The 14,923-nt window shown below is 39.2% G+C and overlaps 1 protein-coding gene across 1 annotated transcript in view; it reads right to left on the bottom strand.

The window, feature by feature from the left end:
- Positions 1-4,047: 4,047 nt before the first annotated feature.
- The window catches only part of LOC757309 (sushi, von Willebrand factor type A, EGF and pentraxin domain-containing protein 1), a 54,725-nt gene continuing 43,849 nt past the window's right edge, over positions 4,048-14,923 (bottom strand). The window contains exon 15 of the mRNA XM_030997742.1: positions 4,048-6,399. Coding sequence (XP_030853602.1) covers positions 6,338-6,399 — 62 coding nt within the window. The 3' untranslated portion in view covers positions 4,048-6,337. The remainder of the gene's footprint in view (positions 6,400-14,923) is intronic.

The raw sequence follows: 14,923 nt of genomic DNA, 5'->3' as shown, positions 1-14,923 counted from the left end.
AAAAGTCGCTCAGTGGGGGGGGGGGGGGGGGGGGGGGGGGGGGGGGGTGGTACAGAGCACAATTTTTTTTTTTTTTGCTCCCGAAAATTTGAAAAACGCGCCGGCCAAAAAATTCGCTCAGTGGGGGGGGGGGGGGGGGGGGGGGGGGGGGGGGGGGGGGGGGGGGGGGGGTAGTGAGCACATTTTTTTTTTTTTGATCCTCAAAAAATTTCAATTTGCACCCCCCCCTTGAGCGCCAGGGGGGGGGGGGCCCAACCCCCAAAAATCGTAAAAAATCACGTGATTTTACATGATTTTTTTCTCAAGGGGGGGGGGGCCCGGGCCCCCCGGGCCCCCCCCCCCCCCTGGATCCGCCACTGATAGAGGAATATAGGAAGATCAGGAGGATCAAATATAAAGAAGAAGATCCATATATGCAGAAGAAGAAGAAGATCGATCGAAGGCCGAAGGAGGAGGATGTAGAGGAGGAGCTAGGATAAAAAAAAAAAGAAGAATACTAGACTCAGGGGCGGCCAAGCGACTTAATTCCAAAGTGTGGGGGGGGGGGGGCAACAAAATGGGGCGCTAATTTCTACAATGGGAAATCTCAAAGCGAAAATATACAATATTTTAGACATATATACACCTACATTGTGATTACATTATCAGGGATGATTTCAATACTTTTTTCTCTTTATATACATCAAATTAGGGGCACGTTTAATGATGAGAGGAAAAGGAGACACTTATCAAAAGGGATAATTAAGACACTTATTTGAAAAGAAAAGGAACACGTGTCAATTAAGTACAAAGGGTAATTATCAGAGGTGAAAACGAGGCACTTCTTACCTGGAAAGAGGCGGGACTTGATCACCAGGGATGAGAAAAAGGCACTTATGAGAATGGGAGATGGGCATTTGTCAACGGAAATGGGGCACTCATCATATTTTGATAGGGGCATTTATAATATAGTTGAAAGGGGGATAGGTCCCAGAAGCGGATCTAGAGGGGGGGGGGGTTGGGGGGGTTGCAACCCCCCAAAAAAAATCCGGGGACCATTTTTTTAAATCTTATCTTTTTTTTTAAACTTGTAATTTTATTTTATTCTATTTCTATGTATTTATTTCATTTATTATTATTATTATTATTATTATTATTATTATTAATAATATTATTATTATTATTATTATTATTATTATTTCTTTTGGGGGGAGGGGGGGGGGGGTTGGGCGAACAAATGTCACAGAGTCCCTTGCCCCCCCCCCATCAGCCAGGCGCGGATCTACGGGGGGGGGGGGGTTAGGGGGTTTAAACCCCCCCTTGGGCGGCCCAAAAAACAAACAAACAAAAAAAAGGGAAAAAAAGAAGAAAAAAACAAGAAAAAAAGAAAGAAAAAGGAACGCACGCTGGAGAGAAACCCTTTCAAGTGCAAATATTGTGAGAAGATATTCAACTCATCTGGTAACTTAACCAAACACATGATAACTCTGGATATAACTGTGTATTTAACTGTTACTTGATTTAAAAAGACGTTATCATGCACTGCTTTTTATGGTCTCCATTGTGTTAATAGATGCCAGGAAAACATCACTTACGGGGTTCAAATAAACACCCAAAAAAAAATCGGCTCGCCGCTTCGCGGCTCGTGGACGATGCTCTGCATCGTCATTATTGGTCAACCCCCCCCCTTAGCAAAAAGCTAGATCCGCCCCTGGGTCCCTTATTAGAAAGGGGCACATATCATTGCTAAAAGGGAAATTACCAGAAGTGAAAAGGAGCACTGACCTTTTATGAAAAGGGGGAAGTTGCTTTTTTTTTTTTTTTAATAGTCACATGTCAAAATAAACGGGGCACTTAACATAGATGAACAGGGGTAATTAGTAAAAGGGGAAGGGGCACTTATAAGAAGGAAAAGGGGCGTTTATTTCTATTAGAAAGAAAAAGGGGCACTTGTCAAAATAAAAGGGGCAGTTATTAGAGGTGAAAAGGTACACTCATCAGAGATGAAAAGAGTAATTGTCGGAGGTAAAGAGGGCACTTATCTAAAGTGGATGGAGTCAACTTCTCGTACCTAAATAGGGTCATTTACCATGATAGATGAATAGGGGCAATTATGAAGAGGGGAAGGCACTCTTATTTCTTTAATGGGGGCACTTATCATAAAGAAAAGGGGCACATGTTAAAATTAAAGGTGCGCTTATCTGAGTTAAAAAGGGGTAGTTAAGGGGAAGGGGCACTTCTTACAAAGGAAATGGACACTTGTCAAAGTAAAAGGGGCACCTCTCAGATTTGTCAAGGGCAATTATCAGAGGTGAAGGGGCACTACCTGAAACGGGGCACTTACTAAAGATTAATAAGGGCACTTAATTATGAGAATGGAAAAATTGACAAGTATTACAAAGGAAAAATTGTCGAAGGAAAAGGGGCACTTATCGAGGTTAAAAAGGGAGAGGGGCAATTTTATAATGGAATAGGGGCACTTGAGACGAATAAGTTGATCTGTTATGTAATTTTAAGTCGTTTCTCTCTTTTGACAAATGTGAATATTTCTTAATGTCAAAAGGGTCTGAGAACGCAGACTAGCATTGACACTACTCACTATAGCCACATGAACGGTGACTAAACAAACAAAACTACAAGCTAGTCTTATTTTTCAGACACTCTAAAACTTGTGCAAAAACAACCATTTACCTACAAAATATTTAGCTTTATCAGTGGCGGATCCAGGAATTTCTTACCGGGGGACCCAAAATCGCATGGGGTGAAATATATGAAAAACGATGGAGCGAAGCGACAGCGGCGAGGGGACAGCGGCGAGAGAGCGGAGCAAGCGGGGGTGTGTGGGAGGGGGTCCCTCTGAGTAGGAAGCATTTGCAAATTAAGAACTACATTAGGCGCATTTTCAGGCACTTCCTGGAGTAATAGGACGTAAAATTGCTACCTCCAAGAGAAGGGATCTTTTGCAATTTGAGAACCACATTTGCCGACTCTTAATTCTTGTTTCGCCCCTCCCGCGCGAAGCGCAGAAGCTATGAGGTTTCATTTAATTATTAGAAAAAGAAGACGACTCTTTGTACCGTCCTCGACTCTTAATCCTGGTCTGAATTCAGGCCCCCCCCCCCATCTCCCGCGCGAGCTTTGGCGTTTCATTTAATCATTAGAGAAAGAAGATGATTTGTTGTAATGTTTTCGACTCTTAATCCCTGTCTGAATTCAGTTACCTCCCTCCCTCGCAAAGCGCAGAAGCTTTGACGTTTCATTAAATTATTAGAGGAAGAAGACGGTTCGTTCAGAACATAAGTAGGTACACAGTTGTCATCCTTTGTCATATTCAATGAAAGAAAAGAATCACAGTGGAAGGATGGGGAATACCTTGACCTCTAATTAACACTCCATTCTCTTCAACGCTTCTTAATTCTCTCTCTTATTCCTCTTCTCCCTCTTACTCTCATTCTTCCTAAACTTTTCTTCCTCGCCTACCTCTCCAACCTCCGCCTCCTTTACTCCATCTGCTTGCCTTTTCTCCCCTCTTCTCTCTTTACCCCCCCCCCCCCAACTTTCTCCTTTTCTTCCACTACGTCCATTCCAAGTGGAATTACTTGTTTTCACTCGTTTACACTTTATCTCCAACCTATAATGTACCCTCTACTTTCCCATCTCTTTCACATTTCTTACATCGTTTTCTACTCCGAGCCTTTACCCACATGCTCAGAAAATCATAATCCCCTTAATTTTTTTAAATTTTTAAATTTTAATTTTCGTTGCCAACCTAAGCATTATTGATGCAGGCACGATTAATGATTGTTACTATACATGGTTGATATATGAATGTAATGTGTATTGATCAATGATTAATGTATAAAATTGTAACTATACATGATTAATATATAATTGTTATTATGCATGATCGATATATATCTATAACTGTAATGCATTATTGTTTGCATATGTTATATTTGTAGTGCGACCTGCCATGGTTTCGGAAAGGGAACATGGACCTGGTATTGAATGTAACTTTATATGAAATAAAGGCATGATTAAACAACAAGCACTAAGAGAAGACCTATCTTTTGCATTATAGACCTTGATAAAGTTTTATTTATACAAAAATTCAATGACAGAGTCGCCTAGAGCAAATACATGTACATTAATTATGTGACGAAAAATAAGCAAAAAATACACGTGCATAGCCAAATAACTCATGTATATATTTCCTTTTTTCAACTATAAGAAAACATAAGATGATGACAAAGTATTCTGTACACTGCGTTCACCTACAATTTTACAAAATACAGTACATGCACATTTTAAGGCCCGACAATGGGGGTCTGGTACACCTGTATACCCCACATTTACCCAACCCCCACCCTCCATCCAAACATTTTATAAACAGCAACAGGGTATCAGTCCAAAGGACCAAGATTACCAAGAAAAATATAAAGATACATCATTTCTATACTGCAATTCATGACATTTTTGTCCAAAAGAACTGCTCAAAAGACAGGGGAGTTATTAGCGAAAAGTGGGAGGGTGGGAGGGGGGGTGGGGAGCCGGGGGCAGGGTTACCTTAACATTTTCATTTTGCTCACAGTTTTCCTATATATCATTCAAGCAAATTGAGAAAAAAAATCATTAGCTTTTCCCCAGCAAATTCTAAAAGTAACTACATGACATGTATTCATCCAAAATAAAAGACTTTCTTCTCAAGATACTATATAAACAAACAAAAACAAGCAAACAGGTTATTAGAAATCACCATAATACTAGAATCTGCATAAAAATGTGTCAAGGACTTTTACTTTTCTTAATTTGTTGCATTACGAACTAGATATAATTAGAATGTTCATATTTTTAATAGATTTCCTCTTTCATGGTTATATACATGCATCACTATATTCGATACCTACAAAGTTTCTAAAGACGATGACAACTAGACAAAATTCTTCAGCACCATCTTTTTATTACTGTTACAAACTTTTCCATACCCTTATCAATTCCTATGCCAATTTATTCATAGTCAGAATCAAATTTTTGAAACAACTCTAGCTCTCTCTCTCTCTCTCTCTCTTTGATTGAATTTAAAAACAATTTATACTTGGAATGTACAAAATTGATTAAAAAAATTTCCAGAAATTTCCCTTCAAGGTTTGTTCAGACATGGCCCGGCATAACCCCAGTGATTCTTTATGACAACGTCACGTGTAGTACACTACACATTTCTGTATCTTGCAACACATATCCTAGTGAATACGCGAAGTCCTTAGTTCAGCGCAGTTGCCTTTTATGTATACATTAAAAAACGTATGTGGCGGCTTTTGTGTAACGGTTTACAGCACTATATCCGAACAAGCCTTTATCGTGGACATACAACATTTTATACCCAACAATGTGTGCTCATAAATTCTCTCAGAACAGATGTATGGTGAACAAATTGTAACATTGTCAATATGCTAATGTAATAAGTCAAATAGTATTTTGAAAATCCCTTCCATTTTTTATGTTAGTGATAGCTAGGTATGTTAATTAATCATCATATGTTTCATAACAGATCTTAACTAGGACAAGCTGACTGTTCACCAATAGTTCAGAGATACCTCTGCAAAACACCAATGAAAAGTGTTCACTTGGCGTGATTTCAAATTGTTGTAACACTAAAATACTGTACCTGTTGCTGACATAAAAGTAAACATGATTCCATAAAACTACCCCATAAAGCCGTAAAGCACCAACAGATGTCATTTTCAAACAACATAAATTCTTCTGCTCCAGTGATATCACTTCATGCCAACTGTATGTACTGGTGTAATTTAAGAAATGGACAATTTTAAGCGAATTTCACGGATTTTAATATATAAACAGGCATGTTCTTTTTTTCGTTTTGGGTTTGGATATAAAAATATGCCTTTTTGAAAGTGCAAGAAATTTATGAAAAATAGTCACCTTTGCACTATGTTTGCCAACATGAATGCATACCGTATGTACAATGTTTTAGAGTTCTTGGTGTGAATGTGTACATGTACTTGAAACGCCTTAATAGGAATATATTAAAACCTTGTTTTGTCATGGTTTTCGCGCAAACGGGGGTAACATTTTGTGGAAAATGTTTTTGAGAGTTTGCAAAATAGGGGGTCGTTATCGACTCCGCCAACCATCATGTGCGACACCTTTGAATATGAAGTGATACCACTGGGGCTTCCCCACATTGACAGACTCGATCGTAGACGAGATTTAAGCTGTCTCATCCCAAGAGGATTCTGATGAAAGCGCCGAATAAACGCTGTCTGTGTTGGTGCGGGCCATGGTAGGAATGATGTCTGGATCAGATGAAACTAACAAAATTTGCTCCTCTGGATCATTATCATGGCCAGTCGCTTTCGCCGCTGAATTCATCAGGTTGGGGAGGTGGCTGGGGTACTGGCTCTAGAGTTTGTCAGATATGATCACATAATAAGAGCATCAAATTTAGCATATACAAGTACTCATGTCTACTATAGGGATAATTGATTCAATGAAATTTCAATTGTTCTGATTGGGTTAAACTCATTCTTTCCTAAAATTGTCCATATTATATACAGATAAAAAGAAACAAGTCTTGGCTGTCTCGGTAGTCACTCAGTTAGATCCCACATTTTTAGGCTAACTGTTGCCAATGGGAAGTATTTAAGGGACCAACCCACCGTGTCCTGGAACATTATATAGTCAGTCCTGTGTGCGGGTTATGTTCTTCTGCTACGACAATTCTTGGATTCAAATCTGTCAAAATCTGCAAGATCGTTAACTTGAACAAATGGTGAAAGACCGTAACAGATCCGTGATTATAGGTATGTTGTGGAATGTATTATTATATTCTTTGTTTATGTCATTAAATTAAAATTTCTTTTGGTTAAATTTCTACTTTGTTTTAGATCTAGCAAAAATCTGACTTGGACGCCCAGGTATTGGCCAGCTCCCTATTATATTAATAAGACGTAAGACTAAGAGATAAGATAGATGTTGGGGACAATGAATTTATCTAAAATAATCATTCATTAGTCTTAGAATCAATAATGGTCAGGGCCGTCAGCCTTTTAAATCATAAATTGAGTCTTGACCCATTTTTCCTAGTCAAACTCAAAATAATAATTTCTATTTGGTGCGGTAACTGTGATGCTGATTCTTAATTCAAAATAAATAAAATAGTCATGATTGCATTTGGTCTCGATCACCTGAGCTGTTAGCTAGCTATTACAGCTTAAATTTGGCATGGTTTTTAATGAGTTTGAGGGTCTTAGTAATGGTAGATAACTCAGGATAATATATATCCCACCGCTGCCACCATAATGAGTTTGAGGGTCTTAGTAATGGTAGATAACTCACGATAATAGCGAGTCGGCAGACTGGTTTGTTATGGTGGACATGTTATTAATTCAACTACGACGGATACCGAATATTCGGATATCGCATATCACAACATTCATCCCAACAGAAAACTTCCCAAACTAGATGGACCTTCGACTGGCCGCAGTCGAAAATGATGCCTCCGCCACGGAGCAATTTTGGAAACCAAAATAGAAGCAATTTTAAAATTCAAGTTTGATTGTAATGACTTATACCGAAAGGGTGGGTAGCGTCACGTCACGTTAGACTTGAACGAGACCATTAAACCAAAGCCCCCCCCCTGGTTTGTCCGAAAGGGTGCATTGACTAGCCTTCCACATCAGTCATTTATAATAGAATTTAAGGAATAGAAATTTAAGTTGTTTAATTCAAGTAGCTTTCAAACCACTCCAAGGCCCTTCCACGTATACCATAGTGTGAAAGGTTGTATAGTATAGTATAGTATACCTAGGGAAGAATTCTTGATTCACTGAAACTGCAATCGTTCTGATTGGGTTAAACTCACTCTTTCCTACAATTTTCCATATTACAGACAAGAAAAAAAGTCCTGGCTGTCTCGGTAATCACTTATCAAAACGGCAACAAAGTTGCTAATTGATAAATAACCGACAATTCCTAGAGCTTAAAATCAAAACAAAAGTCTATTATTTACTTGTATTTGCAAACTTTAGCTGAGCTGTAATTGCAGAATTCTATATAAATGTCACAAGAATTTCATGCATATTCTTGTACTACCAGTAAATGAAAATGCCATAAATCAAAGTTTCCATATAAAACTTGCATTACAGTTGGGTTTTGAAGATGAAGCAGACAAAAAGTATCAAAGAAAGATTTTAAAAGTTGAATTTAAAGTTAGCAATCATTTCCATAAATCTCATACCTGTTTCCTACATTCTTTGCTTGACACAATGGTCTTTCACACACATCTATAAAACAAAATTCATTCTTTTCAGCAAAAACAACTTTGAAGAGGTGACCTACCATTAAAGAGTTCAAATCTGTTGGGACCACAAAAAATAGTTTGACTTTTGCAATATCAATATATGCACAGTAGCTGTAAATGTATTTACAAGTGTAAATATAAATAACATATGTTTTGCAATTACTGTAGTTTCGTCCCCCAAAAAATTGATTCGACTTCAGGATAATTTGACTTGTGCAACTTCCAAGTTATGCACAGTTAACTGTACATGTAACATTACACATATACTTATTTGTATATAAACAACCATTTGCAAGGGATATCAATGAGTTACCATATTATCTATCGTCTATCAAAATTTCAAAAATTCCTATTCTTTAAAAAAAAAATCCTTTATCAAGATAATTCTGCATTTATTAAACTCTGTTTATGATCAGGGTGGATTTCCCCTTGAAGGAAAAATGGATTAACTTAGACTATTTCTTATATTGGCATTATTTTGAGCCAGAATGCAGGACGGATCCCGCCACTAATCTATTTCGTTGGTTTACCAAAGTGAATGGAGAGGGTTTAGAAAACAATGGCAGAGGGGAAAATTTTACATTTCGGTATACCTGCTAGTTCCATTGATTTGAGTCTAAAAAAAAACATATCTGTTATTAGATAACATTTATATGTACTATTCCACACCTGGCTTTGTGCAGTTTATTAATTTTATTCTTTCACACAAACCATCACCAATTTAAATGTACAGTGAAACCTGCCTAAGTGACAACCTGTATAGAAAGATCACCTGTCTATAAGACCACTTTCTTGTCTCCCTTGTGTGGTCTGTATATACAGGTTTCACTGTATGTCTATCTACCCTATAGGACAAAGATTAAGCAATGTACATTCATGTCAAAGTTTCGCTTTGGAATGATTCTGGATTCAATTTTCATCCACCATGCCAATATCTGGGGGATGAATGTAAGGCTTTTAAATCCATTTTTAGATGTTATTTTGTCCAGAAATGCCACAAAGTGCTGTGATCTGGTTCGATGTCTATTACTTTTATGAATTAAAAAAAGGGTCATAACTGGAAGGAAAAATAAATTGTGTTCGGCTGATTATGAAGTCTAAAAGTATCGTCAAAGTTAATGGAAATTTGAATGAGGAGTATTTAAAACAAACAAACTTACAATAAATGCTTTTATCATAAAGGCCTGCGATCATTATGAATGGTATTATCAGATTAAAACTCTTCTGTAAAACAAACCAATAAAGAGAATATACATGAACATGGCAATTAGGTGCACCGGAGATAATTAACAACACGCTAAAATCAAAACAATTTTTCTTTGATGTATTGTACTTAAATTTATACCTTTCAGTTATGCTGCATATTGTGAGCAATATATCAGAATGCTTCTATGCTATGATTCTTCTTTCTTTCCAGGAACATAACACCAATTCACATGTTTGGAACCATAACCATAATATACTCATATTCAGAGGTAACACTCTTCTGGCTCTCAACAGCTTAAATGATAAAATATGTAGACAATTATGTAAATGATAATAATCATGATTTAAAACAAAAATACATTGTTGGCAAAACTATATAGTCAGATTATTATCGTCAATGATTTACCATTAATGCAGAACCAATCACTGGAAGCTACCTCTATGCCAGTGTTCCAAATACATGCGTGAGCCTTGAGCCTTGAGAGTCGGGGTGCGCACGCGCGTGAGTGAAGACCAGCTCTCAACATCGCTGTGATTTTCCTCATCAAAATACACTTTTTTGGTTTACAATTCTATCCATAGACCATTAAATCTTATGCTTTTAAGTCTCTGGATCAACTTGAAGTAAAATTCGAGTCGATACTACTGTGAATTTTGGTGCAATTTGCCCCTTCATTTTTCGGAAGGGCGAGAGCCGGAGTTGGACTCGTGGACGCCATCTTAACACGTGTATTTTCTATGACCGCGTCACACTCCGTAATGGAGGGCTAGCGTGTATCAAGCTGGCGGGGTAGGATCGGCACTGGTGGGTGTTGAGTGTTTTCCCCCTCGGTTGCGTGCTTTATATAGACCCATCATGTTTCCTTCAGGTACTGTGAGTATGCTATTACTTATTATGTGTTTCTGCTCAATAGTGGATTCCAGCCAACTCCAATTTCAAGATGACTGGATTCGGGCGCAGTACCAAAATATCCCTGACCCATCCCTACCTACAGGGCAGGTGTTTGTACCATGTTACATGTCTGATTTGACTGACCAAACCAGCAAAATCGGAGTATCATTTAGTAGTCATTGCTGCCAACATGGGTCTGTCCTGCCATATCTTTCGACAAATAATATAGATCTAGACCTAGATTTAAATGTTGATACAGTAGATCTAATACTAATAAACGTAACAACAACAGATCATTATTATGATGCTACTAACCAAACTTCTGAGTGGAACATCATGGTGGAAAGTTCGAATGACAAGTATCACTTCCTACCTGGACCTAGATCTGGATCCACAGAATGTCACAAAAATAAAGACATCGATAGTATAGATTGTATAGAGTTCCTACAATACCTATCTTGGAACCTTATTACTAGCATAGATCTTGAACCAGGTATGCAAATACCCTTCAAGCACAGATATTTACCCATATCTGTAGTTCTGTCATGCCAGAAAAACAAAATCATACAACATCCTGGCAAACAGGCTACCATGTACTTGTGCTTACTATTATTGATGCAATCTGGGGACTGTGAAACGAACCCTGGTCCCTCAAACAATGACTCTAGCTCAATTTTTCCGTGTATCTTATGCGGCGACCCATGCACTTGGTCGCAGAGAGCAGTTCAATGCGACGAGTGTAACGGTTGGTATCATGCTCAATGTATGGATATGAATAGCAGTATGTACGAGGCACTGGGCGGGTCCAATGTTTCTTGGATCTGTTGTAACTGTGGTTTGCCCAACGTCAGCACATCCTTTCCCTTTCTCTCTCAATGTTCCATAAATCTGTCAAACTCTTTCGCTAATCTGGAAACACTGGATAGTGACAACGTGGCCTTAAGTCCACCTATCACTTCTTCATCACCTAAAGCTGCTACTGGTAGGTCAAAGAAATATTCCAAGACTAAAAAAACCTCAAACAAAGGAAGGAATCCCACCAAACCTAAGTTCAGCAGACCTTTAAAGGTACTGGTAATCAACTTTGGTAGTATCAAGAACAAAGTTGCTGATCCCGCAGCTTGTCTGGAATTCAATAATCCAGACATAGTATTAGGATCTGAGACATGGTTAAACCCCTCGATCAGAAATGAAGAAATTTTTCCTAACAAATACACAGTCGTCAGAAAAGACAGAATAGACTCACACGGGGGTGTACTTGTTGCCTTTAAGAGCGACTTAGTAGGAACCCATAGAATGGACCTCGACACAGATTGCGAGGTTGTTTGGGTCCAGTTTCAGTTGGTAGGATGTAAGTCATTATTGGTAGGTGCCTTTTACAGACCACCAGATAAAAGGGACCATCAGTATTTGAATGAGTTGCAAACTTCCCTGTCTAGAATTAAAGGTAAACACAACGACAACATCTGGATTGGTGGTGACTTCAATCTAGGTGATATACAATGGGACTCCCAAAACGTACGTCCTAACCCACAGGTTACGAAAGTATGTCATCAAATGATTGACTTGGCAAATGATCATAACTTACAACAAATAGTTACTGATCCTACAAGACAATCAAACATACTCGATCTTTTCCTCACCAACAATCCTACCCTAGTCGAAAAATCTACCATCTTACCTGGGATAAGTGATCATGACGGAATTCCCATGCTTGTTATAAACACATCACCAAAAATCTCCAAACCTAAACCACGTCGTGTTTACCTGTATGCCAAAGCAGACAAAACAGGAATGAAAACAGAATTGAACAATTTTGGCAAGGAATTTTGTGCTACAACACCAAACACTGAGTCTGTTGAGCAATTATGGAATGTCTTCAAGACTCGACTGAAGAACATTATGGATATTTTCATTCCCACCAAGGTTATTAGTAAACAGAACAAAACCCCTTGGATAACCCCCAAAATCAAGCGAATGCATAGACGGAAACAACGGGCCTATAACAAGGCCAGAAATTCAGGAAACGATTGCGACTGGGCGAGTTTTAGAGAAATCAGAAAAGAGACCCATAAGTTGACCAGATCTGCTTACAGAAAACACATTAGAGATTTTTGCTTGGAATCAAAAAAACAGTTCTGGTCTTTCGTCAAAAGCCTCAGGAAGGACTCCTCTGGAGTACCCGCCTTAAAAGAAAAGGGTGTCCTCACATCAGAGGATAGCCAGAAGGCCGAAATACTCAATGAATACTTCCGTTCAGTCTTCACTACAGAAAATCTACAAACCCTTCCCAACATTCCTCAATCTAATATCTCTGGTATAAATAATATAATCATTCATACTCCAGGGATCGAGAAACTCTTGAAGAACTTAGATCCAAAAAAAGCTTCCGGGGTCGACGAGATTTCCCCCCGTATACTAAAAGAGTTTTCTCAAGAATTGGCACCACTTCTTTCCAAAATCTTCCAAGCATCTTTTGATACAGGCTATTTACCTGAAGACTGGCGTAAAGCCAACATCACACCTATCCATAAAAAGGGTGATAGAACTAAACCAGAAAACTACAGACCAATATCTCTCACTTCTGTATGCTGTAAACTACTAGAACATGTTGTACACTCTCATATAATGAACCATCTTGAGTCGTACAACATACTCAGTAAATACCAACATGGATTTAGGAAAGGTCATTCCTGTGAATCACAGCTAATCCAAACCATGCACGACCTTACCCTTTCTCTCGACAAAAGGACCCAGACTGACATGATCGTTACTGACTTTTCTAAAGCGTTCGACACTGTGCCCCATCATCGTCTCATCCTTAAACTTAATCAGTACGGTATCAATGGGAAAACCAACAGGTGGATCTCATCCTTCTTACAAGACAGGCACCAACGGGTAGTATTGGGGGGAGAACATTCACAGTGGGTTAGGGTTAAGTCGGGCGTTCCTCAAGGGACAGTGCTCGGACCTTTACTCTTTCTAATCTACGTTAACGACATACCTGACGAGTTATCCTCGACCGTACGACTATACGCAGACGACTGTATCTTATACTCTGGCATAAAAACTCAACTTGACGCTACCAGACTACAGGACGACCTTGACAGACTTTCTGCATGGGTGGATAAGTGGCAAATGCAACTCAACCCCCAAAAATGTCATGTTCTTAGATTTAACGCTTCTAGATCCCCTGTAACAACCAAGTACACCATCGGAGGTACTGTATTACAGGAAACTCCCTCTCACTCGTACCTAGGGGTAGAGATCTCCAATGATCTAAAGTGGGATAAACACATTTCTAACATAACATCATCTGCAAATAAGGTCAATGGATTCATCCGTAGAAACCTTATATCATGTACTAAACAAACTAAATCCTTAGCTTACACAACCCTAGTCCGTCCAATTGTAGAATATAGTTCTAGTGTCTGGGACCCATATACCAAAGAACATACACAGGAAATTGGCAAGGTCCAAAGAAGGGCAGCCAGAATGGTATGCAATGACTACAGGCAAACTACCAGCGCGACAAAACTAATGGTAGGGTTAGGATGGGACTTGCTTTCTATTCGAAGGAAAGTTTCGAGGGTCTGTATATTGCACAAAGCCTTGGGGGGGCACTTGGCCCTGCCGGTGTCGGACTACCTGCGTCCAGCTACACGAGCCACCAGACGTACCTCAGGAAACTCCTTCATACAATACTCCACCCGCACCAATTGTTTTAAACACTCCTACATTCCACGTACCATCAAGGACTGGAACTCACTACCCTCCGACATCCAAAGGACCACGAACATTGACACCTTCAAACTCCAAGCAACCAACTTTTTCCGCAACCAAGACTCAAGCAATAAGAACTAAACAAGCACAGTGCGCACCCCCTCATTCCTCCTCGCTTGGTTCCTTACGGAACGTTGAGGAGTACTCCCGAAGAAGAAGAAGAAGAAGAAGAAGCCAGCACAAATTGGTGTAGTTCCGTCCGTCTGTCCCACAAACCTCTGGCTCATCAGTTACAGGGCACTCATGGGGACTGATACACCTACAGACACCAACACCAGATGAGTCGGTCTTACATTTCTGCCACACCATGCAACTGACCACATCACAGGGCCTCTCCGGCTCAACGATTTCTGTTCAAGGCGATGAAATTTAAAAATTAGAATCAGAAGCTACGTTTAACATGGTATCGTGTTTTAAAGACTTATATCAAGGGGTCCTCGTAGTAATTTGACACCATTCAGGAGTTAAACTGATAACAGGAGTTGCCAATCGTCAAAAGTAGACTTCACTCTTCAGATGGACACGTCTTATGTAACGCACTGCATCCTCCACCTACCACCTCATAAGGAAATCTCATCATCATAAATGTCCCTAATCCTCAAGATTTGAAGGCAAGTTGGTGCAATTGCCTGTTGGGCCACAGCACCTTCAACCAAATCTGGTGTCAGCAAATTATGATGCAAAACACAGGCATATCAATAACTACATAGATTTAAATCGGCAAATATAAAGGGATTGTTCAT

The sequence above is a fragment of the Strongylocentrotus purpuratus genome, unplaced genomic scaffold (assembly GCF_000002235.5).
Source record: "Strongylocentrotus purpuratus isolate Spur 01 unplaced genomic scaffold, Spur_5.0 spur5_scaffold_4, whole genome shotgun sequence".
In the NCBI taxonomy this organism is placed as follows: Eukaryota; Metazoa; Echinodermata; class Echinoidea; order Camarodonta; family Strongylocentrotidae; genus Strongylocentrotus; species Strongylocentrotus purpuratus.
Note: the sequence above shows the minus strand (reverse complement) of the source record. Positions and strands in the feature narration are given on the sequence as shown.